Source organism: Chiloscyllium plagiosum, unplaced genomic scaffold (genome assembly GCF_037043375.1).
Source record: "Chiloscyllium plagiosum isolate Xiang-an unplaced genomic scaffold, Cpla_swu_hap1 HiC_scaffold_1, whole genome shotgun sequence".
Classification (NCBI taxonomy): Eukaryota; Metazoa; Chordata; class Chondrichthyes; order Orectolobiformes; family Hemiscylliidae; genus Chiloscyllium; species Chiloscyllium plagiosum.
In genome coordinates, this window is record NW_028270139.1 from 1,890,435 (window position 1) to 1,909,930 (window position 19,496).

Sequence of the window (19,496 nt, forward strand, 5' to 3'; positions counted from 1 at the left end):
GAAATCTGCCATCCTGACTAGTCTACCCTACATTAGAGTCCTGACCCACAAAAATGCGATTGACTGTTGTCTGCCTTTGAAATGGCCACTCAATTCAAAGGCTATAAGGGATGGAAACAAATACTGGCCTTATCAGTGACACACATCATGGAAAGTATAATAAAGAAAAAAAATTGTCAGCCAAGATAATGTGCTTACATGCTAAACTAAAAATATTACAATCTCAGGTAAGTGTTAAATAGCACTACAGGATGACAGATAAATGAAGAGAGAAGTTTAAAAGTAAATGGTTCAGAGACTCTATTCATTATCCTTTGCAACATGACCTGTCACTTTAAACATCCAGGATTGAATTAAACAAACTTAGTGACGAAGCTTACAAAAACCAAAGAAATGCAAATGCTGGAAATCAGAAATCAAAAATGGAAATTGCTGGAAAAACTCCGCAGGTCCAGTAACATCTGTGGAGGAAAAGCAGAATTATCTGATACCAAAACAGAAATTACTGGATTCTGCTTTCTCTCCACAGATTGAGCTTTTCCAGCAACTTTGTTTTTGTCAATGATCAAACTAATGAGATAATATAAAATATAAAAGATGCAATTTAAATGTAATCTTGAGAAATTAACTGCAGAATTTCACCATGGAGATCAATTTTGTTCTGTTGATTAATGCATCTTTCTATCCAATCCAAAATCCCACAGCACGATTCAGAATAAAACACACGACGCATGTACCTGAAAAAAGAGAGGGCTTTGCTTACCTGGAAATCTTTGTAGCTCTGTAAAGGTAGAGTAAGTTCAAAACTCAGTTCTGAGAGTGTGCAATTTGATTTTTTTTCCTAGATGACCACAGACAAATGAGAAATGAAAATCTTCAATGCAAACTTAATGACAGCAAATTTACAGTAAATACTTTTGACAAAGCCAATGGATTCAATTTTGCATTTGCTTTCATTGCTGACCTCTGTTAAAGATTTCTTACTCACTCATGAATGCCGGCATTGCTGACTAGGCCAGCAGTTATCTCCCATCACCATTATTCCAATATATTCTGAGAGGGTAATAAGACAGGACGGGTGTGGGTGGGGGGTGTGGCTGGTTCTACATTGTATTCAAGACAATTCTCCAGATTCAGGTTCAACAGAATTTTACAGTCATGGAAAAAACCATTGCTAGATCTGGTTTCAGGAAATGAGGTACGTGAAGTGAAACAAATGTCAGTAAAGGAACATTAAGGCTTCAGTGATGATAGCATCAAAAGGTTTCAATAAGTTCTGGAAAAGAATAATCGAGTGAAAATTTTAGACTGGAGAGTAAATGTTTTTAGCAGGATAGAGCAAGTCTGTCCCAGATAGGCTGCAATCAAATTAGCAGGAAAAACAGTAACTGAACACTTTTAAAAGACATGACAGCATGTGTATAATCCCACGTAGGGAAAAGGTGGAACATGCTAGGCCAGAGTTCCTAGATGATGAAATAAAGATGGGACAGAAAAAATGAAAGAGATGTGCATTACAGATGTCATGATGATAATACAACTGAGGCAGAATATAGGAAATTGAGAGTTGGAAGTGAAAGAGGAAACCAGCAAATATGCAAAGAGAATGGCAACTGATATAAAAGAGAATCCAAAAGTAGAAAGATGTGGGTATGACTCTTAATGAATATTTTATAAAAGTTTTGACCAAAGAGGGGGCAATGAAGGCACTGTAATCGAAGAAGTGTGTGAAATATTGAATGTGATAAACATGGGGAGTGAGTAAGTTTTGATGGGACTTGCAACTTGAAAGTGAATAAGTCACCAGGACTGGATATCTCAGGATGTTATAAGAAACCAGGGAGGAAATGGCAAAGATCATTGCTTTCCAATCTTCACTGGATGCAGGTATACTGCAGGAGAATTGCAGCACTCTACATATTATACCTCTGATTCAAGATAAAAGCTGTAGACCAAACAATTATAGGCCTCCAATGCTTTCATTGACTGATGTACAAGATCACCTAGATCTCATTGTACTGCCCCTTTACCTAACTTGACTCCATTTAGGTAGTAATCTGCCTTCCTGTTCTTGCCACCAAAGTGGATAACCACACATTTATCCACATTAAACTGCATCTGCCATGCATCCGTCCACTCACCTAGCCTGTCCAGGTCACCCTGTATTCTCCTAACATCCTCCTCACATTTCACTCTGCCACCCAGCTTTGTCTCATCAGCAAATTTGCTAATATCACTTTTAATACCTTCATTAATGTACATTGTAAAAAGCTGCGGTCCCAGCACTGATCCCTACGGCACACCACTGGTCACCGCCTGCCATTCCAAAAGGGAGCCGTTTATTACTACTCTTTGTTTCCTGTCAGCCAACCAATTTTCAATCCATGTCAGTATTTTGCTCACTAACCTCCTATGTGGGACTTTATCAAAGGCTTTCTGAAAGTCCAGGTACACTACATCTACTGGATCTCCCTTGTCCATCTTCAGAGTTACATCATCAAAAAAATTCCAGAAGATTAGTCAAGCATGATTTCCCCTTCATAAATCCCTGCTGACTCTGACTGATCCTTTTACTACTATCCAGATGTGTCGTAATTTCATCCTTTATAATTGACTCCAGCATTTTTCCCACCACTAAGGTCAGACTAACTGGTCTATAATTCTGTTTTCTCTCTCCCTCCTTTCTTAAAAACTGGGACAACATTAGCCACCCTCCAATCCACAGGAACTGATCCTGAATCTATAGAACATTGGAAAATGATCACCAACGCATCCACGATTTCTAGAGCCACCTCCTTCAGTACCCTGAGATGTAGACCATCAGGTCCCGGGGACTTATCAGCCTTCAGACCTAACAGTTTCTCCAACAACATTTCCTGCCTAATATAAATTCCCTTCAGTTCAGGTCCTTCAGCCACTATTACATCTGGGAGATTGCTTGTGTCTTCCCCAGTGAAGACAGATCTAAAGTACCAATTCAACTCTTCTGCCATTTCTTTGTTTCCCGTAATAAATTCACCGGTTTCTGTCTTCAAGGGCCCAATTTTAGTCTTCACCTTTTTTTTTCTTTTCACATACCTAAAAAAGCCTTTTCTGTCCACCTTTATATTTTTGGCCAGTTTACCTTTTTATCTTATTTCTTTTTGCATATTTCCCTTTTTAGTTATCCTTTGCTCTTTAAAAGCTTCCCAGTCCTCCAATTTCCCACTCACCTTTGCTATGTTATACTTTTTCCCTTTTGTCTTTATATGGTCCTTAACTTCCCTCGTCAGCCACGACCACCTCTGCCTCCTCTTAGGATCTTTCTTCCTCTTTGGAATGAACTGATCCTGCATCATACCCCCAAATACCTGCCATTGTTCCTCCACTGCCATCCCGGCTAGGGTATTGCACCATTGAACTTTGGCCAGCTCCACCCTCATAGCTCCACAGTTCCCCTTATTCAACTGAAATATTGTCACTTCCAATTCTACCCTCTCCCTTTCAAACTGCAGATTAAAGCTTATTGTATTGTGGTCACTACCTCCTATTGGCTCCTTTACCTCGAGGTCCCTGATCAAATCCGGTTCGTTGCACAACAACAGATCCAGAGTTGCTTTCTCCCTGGTAGGCTCCAGCACAAGCTGTTCTAAGAATCCATCTCGGAGGCACTCCACAAACTCCCTTTCTTGGGGTCCAATACCATCCTTATTCTCCCAGTCTACCTGCATGTTGAAATCCCCCATAACAACTGTAGTTATATCTTTGCTCCAGGCCAATTTCAGCTCCTTATTCAACTTACACACTACATCCAGGCTACTGTTTGGGGGCCTGTAGATAACTCCCGTTAGGGTCTTTCTATCCTTAGAATTTCTCAGCTCTATCCATACTGACTCTACATCCCCTGATTCAAGGGACTGAATATCATTCCTTACTAACAGGGCCACCCCCCTCTGCCAGTCAGTCTGTCCTTACAATATCACATATAGCCTTTAATATTCATTTCCCAGGCCCTGTCCACCTGAAGCCACGTTACAGTTATCCCCGCAACATCGTAACTGCCAATTTCCAAATGAGCCTCAAGCTCATCTACCTTATTTCTAATGCTTCGTGCATTCATATATAATATTTTTAATTTGTTACTGCCCTCACCCTTCCTATCAATCCCTATTTCACTTGACCTTACGGCATGATCCTTTGAGTTTTCTGCTCCATTGATTCCGTTGTCTTTCTTCACTGCTCTTGTCCTAACTTTCCCTTTAACTTCCAGTTTGTCCCCTCCCCCCTGCTATTTAGTTTAAATGTAGCTGTGTTGGAGTGGCAAACCTACCTGCCAGAATGCTGGTCCCCCACCTATTAAGGTGCAACCCATCCCCTCTTGTATAATTTATCCTTATCGCTAAACATACCCCAGTGATCCAAGAATTTAAATCCTTGCTTCCTCCACCAGTTCCCCAGCCACACATTCAAGTCCATTATCTCCCTGTTCCTGTCCTCTCCAATCCGAGGAACTGGAAGTTGCACATCAGATGTTTAAAGACATAAAAAGTCCATGGGAGTATAACAAGCTAGATACAATATTGGCTCAGTAGCAGGAAACAAAGGACGAACAAAGAGGAAACAGTGTAACATTGAGTCCACTAATCCTTCTTCAGAACTGGACAATAATTGCTGCCAAATCTGCTGACCTTTTCCAGTAATTTCTGTTTTGTTAATAATTATTGATAGCTGTTTTTGTTTTCAATAGAATTCTACAGGGCTCAGTACTAGGTTGCCTGCTTTGTGGAGTGTGTTAATGTTTTGAACTTCAACATTGGGGGCATGATCAAGGTCTGCAGATGACAAAAATTGGTTGAGAGATTTGTAGTCAAGAGGGAAGTTGGAAAATGCAGCAATATAAAAATGGACTGGTTAGGTGGGCAGTAAAGTGGCAAATAGAATTCAAACCAGAGAAGTGTGAGGTATTGTATTTGGAAGATTAAACAAGACAATGGAATACACAATAAATAGGAAGATACATAGAGGAAGTGTGGGTCCTTGGACTGCAAGGTCACAGAACCCTAAAGGTAGCAGAACAGTTTGTTAAGGTGGCACATGGAATACTTTCCTTTATCAGACAAGTCACAGGATACAACAGCACAGGACTTACATTGAAGTTACATAAAATATTTATTGGATCACAGCATGTGTACTGCTGACAGTTTTGGTCATCTCATTAGAAGTGTAATCACACTGTAGAGGGTGCAGAGGAGATATAAAAGGATATCGCCAGGACTGCAAAATTGCAACTATGAGGAAAGACTGGACAGGCTGGGGTTGCTTTTCTTCTAACAGAGGAAATTGAGGCGAGAGTGGATTCTGTTCAAAGTTGAGAAAGGCCAGGATAACGCATGGGAAAGATAGATTTCCCTGAATGGGATATAAAGTAGAAGGGACTGAATGTTTGCATTTTTAAGTCTAAAGGCTCATTTTGCACAAATCAAATTTTATTTCTAGTTAGCATTTAATTGAAACCTACAGTTTAACCTGTAGTTCCCAGCCTTAAGCAAGATACATGAAACACCAGCTGAAATTAGATCCTCATTAACTGACTGAGCTAGACTCTTCTCTTGGCACATAAAACTAAACAATTCAGTGCAACACCAGCTGAAATTAGATCCTCATTAACTGACTGAGCTAGACTCTTCTCTTGGCACATAAAACTAAACAATTCAGTGCAACTTAGCACTTAGGCGACTTAAAACACAGAGTGCTAGAGTTAGGTGGTTGAGTGAGAGGGGAAGGAGGGAAAGAGGTTTTCTTTTATTTTTCCCAAACATTTTGAGCCTCAGACATTTATTCATATGCTGAAACAGGTAAATAAGCTAGTTATTTTCTGAGTGTCTGTTAAGTGAGTGATGTCTAATCTATTTCTAAAGATCGAAATAGTATAACAACTGGTGGAAAGGCCCATGAATAATATAAAAACATTAAGTATATAAGATTGAAATAAAGTGGAGCTCCTGAAAAACACATGAAGGATGGCAATACAGGTGATGTGTCACAGGTGCAGCATATGGGAGTTCCTGGATGACAGTTGGGTCCAGCAACATGTCTGCAGTAAGAGCTGAAACTCACGCAGTTGCGGTTCAGTTAAATTGGAGACTGACCTACACAGACTTCAACACATCATGGAAGGGGCAAGAGTTATCTGGATACTTTGTACTCTGAAACATTCACACCTCTTATAGCTTGGTTGTCAAATATGGTCAGTGTTCAGGTGTTCAAAGACAGAGACAGGAAAAAGGAGGTGGTCCTGCATAGTTAGTGTGAGGAGCTAGGCATTAAATCAAGTTGCAGATCTTTGGATTATAAACCTAAACCATGTGCATAATGCAAATCAGGTTAGAAAGACATGCGTGGCTCAAAGACTGCTCTGGGAGGAGTGGGCTCCAGCTCGTGGAGCACTGGCACACATTGGGAAAAGCAGGAACTTACAGATGGGCTGCTGTCCACCTGAATTGTGCTGGGGCTGCATTTTTGCAACCCTACAACTAGGAAAGTAGTCAGGATATTCAACTGAATAGTGGGGGCAAGGGATCAAATTTAGGAAAATGTAGTAAATCAAAGGATAAAGTCAAGGTAACAGGGAAAGGATTTAATATACAAAATGAAATACTGCAACAGGAAGGGATAGTGAAAGAAGAACAAATTGGAGAATTAACCAACTCATAATATTAGAATTCAAAGAGAAGGATAAAACTAAAGGTTTTGTATCTGAATGCATATAGAATTCAAAACAAAACAGACAAACAAAGCATAAATGGAAATGAGTACATACAATCTGGTAACCACTACACAGAGACATGGCTGAAGCTTGACATGAATAAGGTCTTAATCTTCAAGGGTACAGGATATTTAGAAAGAATAGGAAGCTAGGAAAGCATGTGGGGGGGGGGGGGGGGGTTGGCAGGGGTTCCGTTAGTTAGTGATGGTATTAGCACAATAAAGGGGGATGGCCTCAGTTGAGGAATCCAGAATATGAAACCAGTTTAGGTAGAAATAAGAAAATGATAAAGGCATGGAGTGTTTTATCGGGGTGGGATGCAGCCACATCCCCATGCCCAACAATATCGACCACAAGATAGGGTAAGCATGAAGAGGTGGAAATAATAATGTGAGCTTGTCAGAAAAGCACATCAATAATTGTGGGAGATTTTAATCTAAATATAGACTGAAAAAGTCAGATGGGCAAAGGTAGACCAGATGAAGAGTTCATAAAATCTTTTCAGGATAGCTTCTTAGAACATTATTTTCTGAAGATAACCAGACAGCAGGCAATACTAGACTTACACAATGAGTGTGAATAAATGATCACACAGTGAAGGCACCCCGAGGAGGCAGTGGACATAACATGACTGTATTTTATATTTAGTCTGAGGAACTGTGATGGGCTCCAAGACTACTTTATAACATTTTAAAAAGGCGAATTACGAAGGCATTTGTGGTCAAGTGGAAATGCAACAGATAGGATCAAATTAAAGGAAGCAGCATATCATTGTGCAGTGTTGGCAGGTCAGAGGATCAGATATCATCATAGAATCCCTAGAGCCTGGAAGGAGGCCATTCAGCCCATCGAGTCTATACTAACCCTCCAATGAGCATCACACCCAGAATCAACCCCATTCCTATAACCCTGCATTTCCCATTGCTAATTCACCTTGCCTACATATCCCAGGACACATTTAGCATGGCCAATCCACCTAATCTGCATATCTTTGGGCTGTGGGAGGAAACCCTTGCAGACATAGGGAAAACATGCAAATGCCACAGAGACAGTTACCCGAGGGTGTAATCAAATCCAGGTCCCTGGTGCTGAGGCAGCAGTGTTAACCACTGAGCCACTATGCTGTTTTTATATTAAAAGAAACAAAAAAATGGCTAAAATACTAATTAGAAACTAACCACTACAGTATGCGAGAAGGCTCAGCAGAAATACAAGTACACGCAGTAAGAGGTTTTATAAATATTTAAATAAAAAGTTAATAGTGAGCATCGGAACAGAAAGGGAAATCGAAGAATTAATAAAGGAAAATAAGGAAATGACAGATGGATTGAAATGATTATCTATAATGAAGATCAATGTAGATTAGATTAGATTACAGTGTGGAAACAGGCCCTTCGGCCCAACAAGTCCACATCGACACACCGAAGCGAAACCCACCCATACCCCTACATTTACCCCTTACCTAACACTACAGGCAATTTAGTATGGCCAATTCACCTGACCCTGCACATCTTTGGACTGTGGGAGGAAACCGGAGCACCCGGAGGAAACCCACGCAGACACGGGGAGAACGTGCAAACTCCACACAGTCAGTCGCCTGAGGCGGGAATTGAACCCTGGTCTCTGGCGCTGTGAGGCAGCAGTGCTAACCACTGTGCCACCGTGCCGCCCACCAGTGAATTTTTGTAGTGCATCTTGTAGATAGAAACACTGCTGTTACTGAGCACCAGTGCTGGAGGGAGTGGATGCCTATGGATGTGGTGCCAATCAAGTGTGCTGTTTTTTCCTGTATGGTGTCAAGCTGTGTTATTGGAATGTTATTGGAGCTGCACCCATCCAGGAAAGTGGGGAGTATTCCATCACCCTGCTAAATTGTACTATGTAGATATTTTGGGGAAATCAGGTGGTGAGTTAATTGCCACAGTATTCTTAGCCTCTGACCTGCTCTTGTAGCTATTGTGTTTATGTGGTGAGGCCAGTTGAGTTTCTAGTCAATGGTAATTCCAAGGATATTGATAGTGGGAGATTTAGGGATGACAAGGGGTGGTGATTAGATTGTCTCTTATTGGAAACGGACATTATCTGGCATTTGTGTGGCATGCTTGTTACTTCACTTGTCAGTCCAAGCCTGGTGAATTCCTGATAAAGGGCTTTTGCCTGAAACGTCCATTTTCCTGCTCCTCGGATGCTGCCTGACCTGCAGCACTTTTCCAGCACCACACTCTCGACTCTGATCTCCAGCATCTGCAGGCCTCACTTTCTCCAAGCCTGGATATTGTCCAGACTTGTAGCAAAGAACAAAGAAAATTTACAGCCAAGGAACAGGCCCTTCGGCCCTCCAAGCCTGTGCCGATCCAAATGTACTGTCTAAACCTGCCTGTCAATTCCTAAGCATCTGTATCCCTCTGCTCCCCACCTACTCATGCATCTGTCCAGATGCATTTTAAATGAATCTACCGTGCCTGCCTCTACCACCTTTGCTGGCAAAGTGTTCCAGAAGCCCTCCACCCTCTGTGTGAAGTACTTGCAGTGTGTATCCCCCCTTAAACTTTCTACCCCTCACCTTGAAAGCGTGACCTCTCATTATTGAATCCTTAACCCTGGGAAAAAGCTTTTATCTATCCACCCTGTCTATACCCTTCATGGTTTTGTAAACCTCAATCAGGTCGCCCTCAATTTCCTTTTTTCTAATGAAAACAAACCTAACCTACTCAACCTCTCTTCATAGATAGCACCTTCTATACCAGGCAACATCCTCAAACTTTCTCTGCACTCTCTCCAAAGCGTCCACATCCTTTTGGTAATGTGGTGACCAGAACTGTACACAGTATTCTAAATGCGGCCGAACCAGTGTCTTGTACAATTTTAACATGACTTGCCAGCTCTTATACTCAATACTCCGTCTGATGAAGGCAAGCATACTATATGCCTTCTTGACCACTCTATCCACCTGTGCAGCAACCATCAGGGTACAATGGACCTGCACTTCCAGATCTCTCTGTCCATCAACTTTTCCCAAGGCTCTTCCATTCATTGTATAATTCATCACCTCACATTTGTCTGGATTGAAATCCACCTGCCAATTTTCTGCCCAACTCTCCAGTCTATCTATATCCTCCTGTATTCTTTGACAGTCCCCTATGCTTTTTGCTACTCGACCAATCTTCGTGTCATCTGCAAACTTGCTGATCATACCAACAGTGCCCTCTTCCAGATCATTTATGTATATCACAAACAACAGTGGCCCCAACACTGGTCACCTTTCTCCATTTTGAGAAACTCCCTTCATCGATTATTCTCTCGCACCCCAGACACAGCAATAAACAGAGAAACAGAAATGAGGGAAGAACATGACCAGAGAAGCTGTACGGAATAATCTGTTGGAGCTGTGATCTGGCAAATGCCCAGATCCTGATGGACCTCATCCTAAGATCTTGAAAGAAGTGGTTGTGACATATTTGATACATTAGTTTTAATTTTTCAAAATTCCCTCGATTCAGGAATGCCCTAATTAGAAGCTGGTAATTACAACTCCTTTGTTCAAAAAGTGAGGATGACAGAAAACAGGAAACAGTACCAGACAGGAACTGCTATCAAAGACATTATGTCAAGACACTGAGTTAAAAGGTTATCAGGCAGATTCAATATGATTCTGTGAAAGATATATCATGTCTGACCAACCTACTGGAGTTCCTTGTGACAGTACTTGCCTTCAGGAAAGCGAAGTGCAAGGGAATAGTGGATGCAATACACTTAGCTTTCCAGAGGGTATTTGGTAAGGTGCCACATCAAAGGTTATTGTCGAAGATAAAAGCTCATAGTATAATAGATGGCATATTGGCATGGATAGAAGATTGACTGGCTAAAATGAAGCAGAGAATAGGCACTAAATGACTTTCAGTGGTGTGTACAGGGATCATTATTGAGAGTTCAACAGTTTACAATGTATATAAATGACTTGGATGAAAGGGCAGAAGGAATAGATGCCAAATTTGCAGATGATACGAAGACAGGTTGGAAAATAAGTGAAGAGGAATGGAAGAGGCTACAAAAAAAAGGTTAGATAGTTTCATTGAGTGGGCAGAAATGTGGCAAATATAGGTGTAAAGTGGGAAAGTATGAGAAGTACAGACATGATAAGTTGAATAGCCTTCATTTGTGCTGCAATGTATTATGAAGGTTGAGAGATTAGGCACCAAAAAGTGGATTGACAAATGGAGGCAAAGGATATAGCTGGGGTGCTAACTGAGTACTTTGCATCTTGCTTTAAAATGGAAGAGAAAGCCAGAGAGAAAGGATAGGTAACTGAGGCATGGGATGAGCCAAAAATTGACAGAAGAGATATTAGAAAGGCTGGTTTATAAAGTCAGTCACCTGGACCAATTGGAATTCATCCAAGGATGCTGAGGGAATTTTCTGGTTCATTTTTTGCTGTCAGCATAGACATAATGTGATGGTCTCTAACCAGGTAAGGAGCATGGGACTGTTGGTGAATGGGGAAGTGTGGTTAAATTATTTGATTATGTAGACCCTGCTGACTATTACCAACATTTTCGGATTCTGTTTAAGATTTACTTGTCACCAGCAGCTCAGATGCAACAAGATCTTACCACTGCTGCTTTAGAAACATTTCAGTCATTGGAGAAATGAGCAATATTATAATCTTACTCACGAAAGATATCCCTTTTTTCAAATTTGTGCAAGTTATTTATTCCATTTTTTATTTCTACCTGATTTTCTATTATACATTTAAGCAAAGAATCCAATATACAACACAGTACAGCACAGGAACAGGCCCTCCAGCCCACCAAGCTTCAGCCAATTCCTAGTCCTTATTTAGACCCACTAGTTATTTCCCATATGCGGTATTTATGTTTCTGTTCACATGCTGAAGTACCTGCTTCCACCACCTCCACTGACAGTGCATTCCAGGTAGCCACCACCCTCTGATATATTTTCTGTGTTTCTCCCTTAAATTTTCACACACTCATCCCGAACCTGTGCCTTCTTACAGCTGACCTTTCCACCCTGGGGAAAAATCCTCTGACTATCCACCCTGCGTGTGCCCCTCATAATATTGGAGACCTCTGAGGTCACTCCTCAGCATCCGCCTTTCCAGTGAGAACAATCCGAGTTTATCCAACTTTTCCTCATAACTAAAATTCTCTGGACCAGGTAACACCCTGGTAAATCTTCTCTGCCCCTCTACATCCTTCTGGTGGTATGGCAACCACAACTACACATTATATACCAAATGTTAAACTAACTGAAGTTTTTTACAGCTGTAACATAACTTGAAAATTTGTATAGCCATGCCCAGGCCAACGAAGGCAAGCATGCTGCACGACCTCTTAACCACCTTATCCACCTGTATTGCCACTTTCAGGGATCTGTGGACCCAAGCACTCTGACCCTCCGTATGCCTATGCTGCAGAGGATTCTGCCATTTGTTGTATAATTCACACCTGAATTTGATTTTCCAAAATGTATCACCTGTCATTTATCCAGATTAAACTCCATCTGCCATTTCTCTGCCCAAATCTGCAATCTATATCTCTCTATATCCTTTGACAATCTTCCTCACTTTCTGCAACCACACCAATTTTGGTGTCTTGCAGAGAGCCAGAATGGACATGACAGGCCAAAGGCCTCCTCTAGGGGCGCAACTATTCTATGATTCTGAAAGTTTTAAACTAAAGATACTTTTCCTGCAGCATTAATTTTTGTGACAAAAGGCATAATTTTACTACTCCAACTCAATTTCCCATTCTTTTTTGCAGTGTTGGAACAAAATGCTCAGATGAAATCCCAACTACATTCTCAGAAGACATGATGGAAATGTCTTTACAGCGGGACAGAACAAACAGATGCAATTATACCAAGATCATGAAATCCAGATCATTCTCTTCTCCCCCCCCCCCCCCCCCCTTCTCAGAAATCTTTGACAATTTGAATATAAACAATATGAAGCAAACCGGTGGTATGCTTAAGCAACGATTTTCCTGTCAGCGAAGTATCTACTGCATAGTTTAGAGAAGGCACCAATAACTTAAGGTCTTCTGCATATTACACACTTGCACCATATAAAGGCAGATTCTGGGACATATACAGTAAATGGAAGAGGTTTACACACCTTTTCTAGAGTTTTTTTTAAGAAGTTGAAGACTTTATTTTTCTAACAAAGCAAATGATCACTGTCTCAAACTGGAATGAAACACCCTCCCCTTTATTCAATAATTCAAAATGAGTTTAAGGCCATATAAACTGCTTTCCTCCCTCTCTGGTATATTGACTATTTCTGTAACTAGCAGTTTAATGCCTTATTAAACAAACTAACCCCTTTACCAGCAAGCTGCACCCTTTAACAGCCATGTAATTATGCGATTTCCTGCTGCAGGTTTTAGAGCTGTGGGGCTGATTTCCGTACAACTTTGATCCAACATCAATCATATCAAATTGAAAAGAGATCATCTTAACTAAACTAAGTTCAGAGCCACTTCGCCTCCAATCAACAAAGAGAAAAGGTTCTGATTCCAATGGAAGGCAAAGTAGCAATTTAAATACAAACAAACAATGAATTTTGACTAATCAGTAAACAAGTATACAGCTAATAATTTATCCTAATGTTTTTGACTTAGTTTGTATAAAATTATTCAGTCTTAACTGTCTTTGTACATATGCACCAACCTGAATATTTTGAATGCGTGGAAAAAAGATGAGTTTGTCAACCACACTCAGCTCGGGAATGGGAACTCCAACACCGGTCATCTTTATTTAAAATTAAAGGAAATGAAAAGGGACAATTCAGCATTCAGTAAATACCAATATAATTATACAATTGATTTCCCTTCACTCAGCATACTCTCCTTTTTAATTTTAAAAGAACTCATACTGCGACTGTTTCGAAAAGAATAAATTTGCTTGTCAAGATTACTAATTTCTGTAAACACATTTAATAAATATTAAATAAATCAAGGGATTTTGAGAGATCAACTTAAACAATTAATGAAATTAAATTTGCCAGTGGAAAAGTCTGCATATTTAATAATTTAAAATGAATTTGAGGTCACATCGATAGCTCTTCTCTTTCCTTCCCTTCTTGCACTTTAAGTATTGAAGTTAGCAGAGGTTTGATGTATTACCAAATAAGCTAACCTCATCCCTACCACAAAACTGCCCCACCTCCAAAGCCCCAGAAGCATCAATTCATGCAGGATGCAACAATTCCTCCAACAATAGCTGTCCCCTAGTAATGTGATCACTTTACACATCAATTTAGATGGTAAATAAATATTCCTCATGTAAGTAGCATAGTTTCATCAGCATCTCTCAACATCAGTTAAATCCATTTGTCCAAATACGAAATTATATAATCAAATTCTTGCAGCACAGATAAAGCCAATGGCTCACTACATCTGTACCAGAGTTCTGCAAGAGCAATTTATCTAGCACCCTGCCCTTTTCATGGAACCACATAAACTCTCTCTTCAGATATTTTCCCAATCCCTTATTGAAAGTCACAATTCAATGTCTCAACTCATTCTCTCTGCCAATTTATTCTAGAATCTAACCAAAAATGCATAAAGGTGGATAAATCCCCTAGGACCTGATCAGTTATACCCTAAACCATGTGGGAAGCTAGGGAAGTGATTACTGGGCCCCTTGCTGAGATATTTGTATCATCGATAGTCACAGGTGAGGTGCTGGAAGACTGGAGGTTGGCTAACGTGGTGCCACTGTTTAAGAAAGATGTTAAGGAAAAGCCAAGGAACAACAGACAGGTGAGCCTGATATTGGTGGTGGGCGAGTTGGAGGGAATCTTGGGGGACAGGATTTACATGTATTTGGAAAGGCAAGGACTGATTAGGGATAGTCAACATGGCTTTGTGTGTGGGAAATCATCTCTCATGAACTTTATTAAGTTTTGTAATGGAGTAACGAGGATGGATTAGGACAGTGTTGGACGTTATCCAAATGGACTTCAGTAAGGCGTTTGATAAGGTTCCTCACGGGAGACTGGTTATCAAGGTTAGACCACAATGAAACTGGGAGAAATAGCCATTTAGATACAGAACTGGTGGAGTGTTGCCTTTTAGACTGGAGGCCTGTGACCAGTGGTGTGCTACAAGGCACTGGGTCCACTGCTTTTCATTATTTGTATAAATGATTTGGATGTGAACATAGGAGGTATAGTTAGTAAGTTTGCAGATGACACCAAAATTGGAAGTGTTGTGGACAGCGAAGGTTACCTCAATGTACAATGGGTTCTTGATCAGATGGGCCAAGGGCTGGCAGATGGGATTTAATTTAGATAAATGTAAGATGCTGCATTTTGGAAAGGCACTATCAGGGCAGGACTTATACACTTAATGGTAAGGTCCTAGGGAGTGTTGCTGAACAAAGATGTGGAGGAGACAGTGTTGAACTGGGGTGGACATCAGGAAGGAGCAGTGTTCTGAAAGCTAGTGCTTCCAAATAAACCTGTTGTGAGATTATGATGCTGAACAAAGAGACCTTGGAGTGCAGGTTCATAGCTCCTTGAAAGTGGAGTTGCTGGTAGATAGGATGGTGAAGGCGTCGATTTGGCATACTTTCCTTTATTGGTCAGAGTATTGAGCATCTGAGTTGGGTGGTCATGTTTCGGCTGTACAGGACATTGATTAGGCCACTTTTGGAATACTGTGTGCAATTCAAGTCTCCCTCCTATTGGAAGGATGTTATAAAATTTGAAAGGATTAAGAAAACATTTACAAGAATATTGCCAGGAATGGAGGGTTTGAGCTACAGGGAGAGGCTGAATAGGCTGGGGCTGTTTTCGCTGGAGCGTCAGAGGCTGAGGGGTGACCTTACAGGTTTATGAAATCAAGAGGGGCATGGATAGGGTAAACAGACAAGGCCTTTTCCCGGGGGTGGGGGGGGAGGAGTCTATAACTAGAGGGCATAGGTTTAGGGCGAGAGGGGAAAGATATAAAAGAGACCTAAGGGGCAACTTTTTCACACAGAGGGTGGTACGTGTATGGAATGGGCTGCCAGAGGAAGTTGTGGAGGCTGGTACAATTACAAAATTTAAAAGGCATCTGGCTGGATATATGAATAGGAAGAGGTTAGAGGGATATGAGCCAAGTGCTGGCAAATGGGACTAGAATAGGTTAGGATATCTGGTCAGTATGGACAAGTTGGACTGAAGGGTCTGTTTTGGTACTGTACATATCTATGACTCTATCTGCTGCATATAAATGTATCTAATGATGCCTTTGGTACTTTTGCCAATTACTTAAATCTGCATCTTCTGGTTCTTGGCCCTTCCTTCAACAGGAAAGATTTCTATATATTTTGCCCAGACCCATCCCATCACCTATCAACTCTTCTCTCAACCTTTTCTAAAGGGAATAGCCCAGCTTCAAGATTCTACTTGTAGCTCAAGTCCCTTATCCTGGCACCCTCTCTAAGGTCTTTAATGCCTTCCTAAAACTTCTCTTTGCTCCTCCTATCAAATTAGTACTACATCGTGCTTCTCTACATCAACTCTCATCTGTTGATGTCTGCTCACTTTAAGGCAATTTATGTCCCCTTGGAATTTACCACTGTCCTCCTTACATTTCACAATATTTTCAAATTTGTCATCTTCAAAATTATGAAGTGTGCTTACCCAAGTTGTAGTTCTGTTATTATTTGGCAAACACCATTGTATACCTTCCTCCATTCACTTCACTGTTTTCTCACCAAGTCAGCTTTGTATTCGTACTGACACTGTCACTCTTACTCCACGGGCTTCAAATTGTTATTAAATCTATAATGTTGCACTTTAGTTAAAACTTTAGAAAGCCCATACAGACCAAATTAACTTCACTACCCTCATCAACCATTTGCTACCTCAAAGATCTCAATCAAGTTGGTCCGCAGAGATTCTCTTTAGCAAATCTGTACTGGCGTTCCTTGAACAATCTCAGAGTAGGGGGCATGTCATTTACGCCTGAGATGAGAAAGAACTCCTTCATTCAGAAGGTATCAAACCATTGGAATTCTCTAGCCAAAATGACTGAACATCCATAGCCTTTAAGTTCAAGACAGACATCGATAGATTTCTACTTACTGATGGCATTAAGGCATATGGGGATAGCCTTAAGGAAATCAGCCATGATCGAGAACAAAGGTCCCAGAGGCTGAAAACATTGCTCCAAGTACCTGCTCATTTTGCCCTCTATCATCAGAATGAAAGATGGTAGAATTTGAATTCAATACTATAAATTTGAAATAAAAAGCCTTTTCAATGGGGATCTGTAACCACTGTCAACTATTCAAAAAACCCACATGGTTCAGTAGTGTCTTTTAAGGAAAAAAGATATCCTTACTTGGTCTGACTTATGAGACACCCCAGAAATACAACAATTATTATGATGCTTAACCGTGCCTGAGCAATGAACGCTGACCTAGCCAACAAAACACACATCTTCTGAACAAAGTGTTAAAAAATAAATTCTAATAATCTTTCCACCATCAAGGTCAAAGCACACTGGTCTTTGATTGCCAACTTGATCCTTAAATCCTCTTAATCGCTTCACCTAAGAACGGCCATGCACCACCACCCACAGAATAGAGAGTGCGCTATTGATCTGTCAATCCTTTCTGTGTCCAGGTTGGGTGAGGTTTCCCATGTTGAGTCAAATTAAGCCACAGGCTCCACTCCTGGTGGTGCCCTTCCATCAATTCCTTTACGTTTCAGATTTGAAACCATACTCCCACTGGGAGCCAAAGACTTGAGTTTCCCGGAAGCTGCTCGGGGGGGGGGGGGGGGGGGGTTGGTCGGGGTCATGGGAATAATGCCAGATCACTAGTCGGCATTGTTTATGATCGGAACTACGACGTATCTGACTTTCGTTCTTGACAAATGAAAACATTCCTGGCAAATGCTTTCACTTTTATTCGTCTTGCGCCGGCCCAAGAATTTCACCTCTAGTGGCACAATAAGAATGCCCCCAGCCGTCCCTCTTAATCATGGCCCCAGTTCTAAAAACCAACAAAATAGACCCAGGATCCTATTCTATTAGTCTTAGCCGGAGTATTCAGGTGACCAGCCTGCTTTGAACACTGATCCCCAAGACACTCAGCTAAGAGCAGATGTTCACAGGTAAAAGGGACAGCTGAAAAACGGGAAGCCTTCAGAAATGAGAGTCCAGAGAGTATATTCCTGTTAGGGTGAAAGGAAAGGTTGGTAGGTATAGGGAATGCTGGATGACTAAATAAACTGAGGGTTTGGTTAAGAAAAAGGAGAAAGCATACGTCAGGTATAGACAGGATAGATCGAGGGAATCCTCAGAAGAGTATAAAGTCAGTAGGGAAATATACTTGAGGGAAATCAGGAGGGCAAAAAGGGGACACGAGATAGCTTTGGCAAATAGAGTTAAGGAGAACTCAGTTTTTACAAATACATTAAGGGCAAAAGGGTAACTAGGGAGAGAATAGGGCCCCTCAAAGATCAGCAAGGCAGCCTTTGTGTGGAGCTGCAGGAGATGGGGAAGATACTAAATGAGTATCTTGCATCAGTGTTTACTGTGGAAAAGGACATTTAAGATATAGAACGTAGGGAAATAGATGGTGACATCTTGAAAAAAAAGAGTCCATATTACAGTGGAAGACTTGAAATGCATAAATGTGGATAAATCCCCAGGACCTAATCAGGTGTACCCTAGAACTCTGTGGGAAGCTACAGAAGTGATTGCTGGGCTTCTTGCTGAGATATTTGTATCATCGATTGTCACAGGTGAGGTGCCGGAAGACTGGAGGTTGGCTAACGTTGTGCCACTATTTAAGAAAGATCGTAAGGACAAGCCAGGGAACTATAGACCAGTGAGCCTGACATCGGCAGTGGGCAAGTTGCTGGAACAAATCCTGAGGGACAGGGTGTTATTGTATTTGGAAAGGCAAGGACTGATTAGGGATAGTCAGCATGGCTTTGCGCATGGGAAATCATGTCTCACAAACTTGATTGAGCTTTTTGAAGTAACAAAGAGGATTGTTGAGGGCAGAGCGGTGAATGTGATCTATATGGACTTCAGTAAGGCTTTCGACAAGATTCCCCATGGGAGACTGGTTAGCAAGGTTAGATCTCAGAATACAGGGAGAACTAGCCATTTGGATACAGAACTGGCTCAAAAAGGTAGATAACAGAAGGTGGTGGTGGAGAGTTGTTTTTCAGACTGGAGGCCTGTGACCAGTGGAGTGCCACAAGGATCAGTGCTAGGTCCACTGCCTTTCATCATTTATATAAATGATTTGGATGTGAGCATAAGAGGTAGTTAGCAAGTTTGCAGATGACACCAAAATTGGAGGTGTAGTGGACAGCGAAGGAGGTTACCGCAGATTACAATGGGATCGTTATCAAATGGGCCAATGGGCTGAGAAGTAGCAGAGAGCTTAATTCAGATAAATGCATTTTGGGAAAGGAAATCTTAGCAGGACCTTTACACTTAACAGTAAGGTCCAAGGGAGTGTTGCTTAACAAAGACCTTGGAGAGCAGGTTCATAGCTCCTTAAAAGTAGAGTCGCAGATAGATAGGATAGTGAAGGTGATGTTAGGTATGCTTTTCCTTATTGGTCAGAGCATTGAGTATAGGAGTTGGAAGGTCATGTACAGGTCATTGGTTAGGCCACTGTTGGAATATTGCGTGCAATTCTGGTCTCCTTCTTATTGGAAGGATGTTGTGAAACTTGAAAGTGTTCAGAAGAGATTTACAAGGATGCTGCCAGGGTT

The 19,496-nt window shown here is 41.2% G+C and overlaps 1 protein-coding gene across 2 annotated transcripts in view; it reads right to left on the reverse strand.

Annotated features, from left to right (window-relative positions):
- Positions 1-19,496, reverse strand: part of tmem131l (transmembrane 131 like) — a 173,004-nt gene that overhangs the window by 82,344 nt on the left and 71,164 nt on the right. For both annotated transcript variants that reach the window (XM_087999180.1, XM_087999208.1), the window contains exons 7-8: positions 13,433-13,513; positions 764-841 (exon numbers count right to left, since the gene is read on the reverse strand). In XM_087999180.1, the coding sequence (XP_087855306.1) occupies positions 764-841; positions 13,433-13,513 (159 nt within the window). The remainder of the gene's footprint in view (positions 1-763; positions 842-13,432; positions 13,514-19,496) is intronic.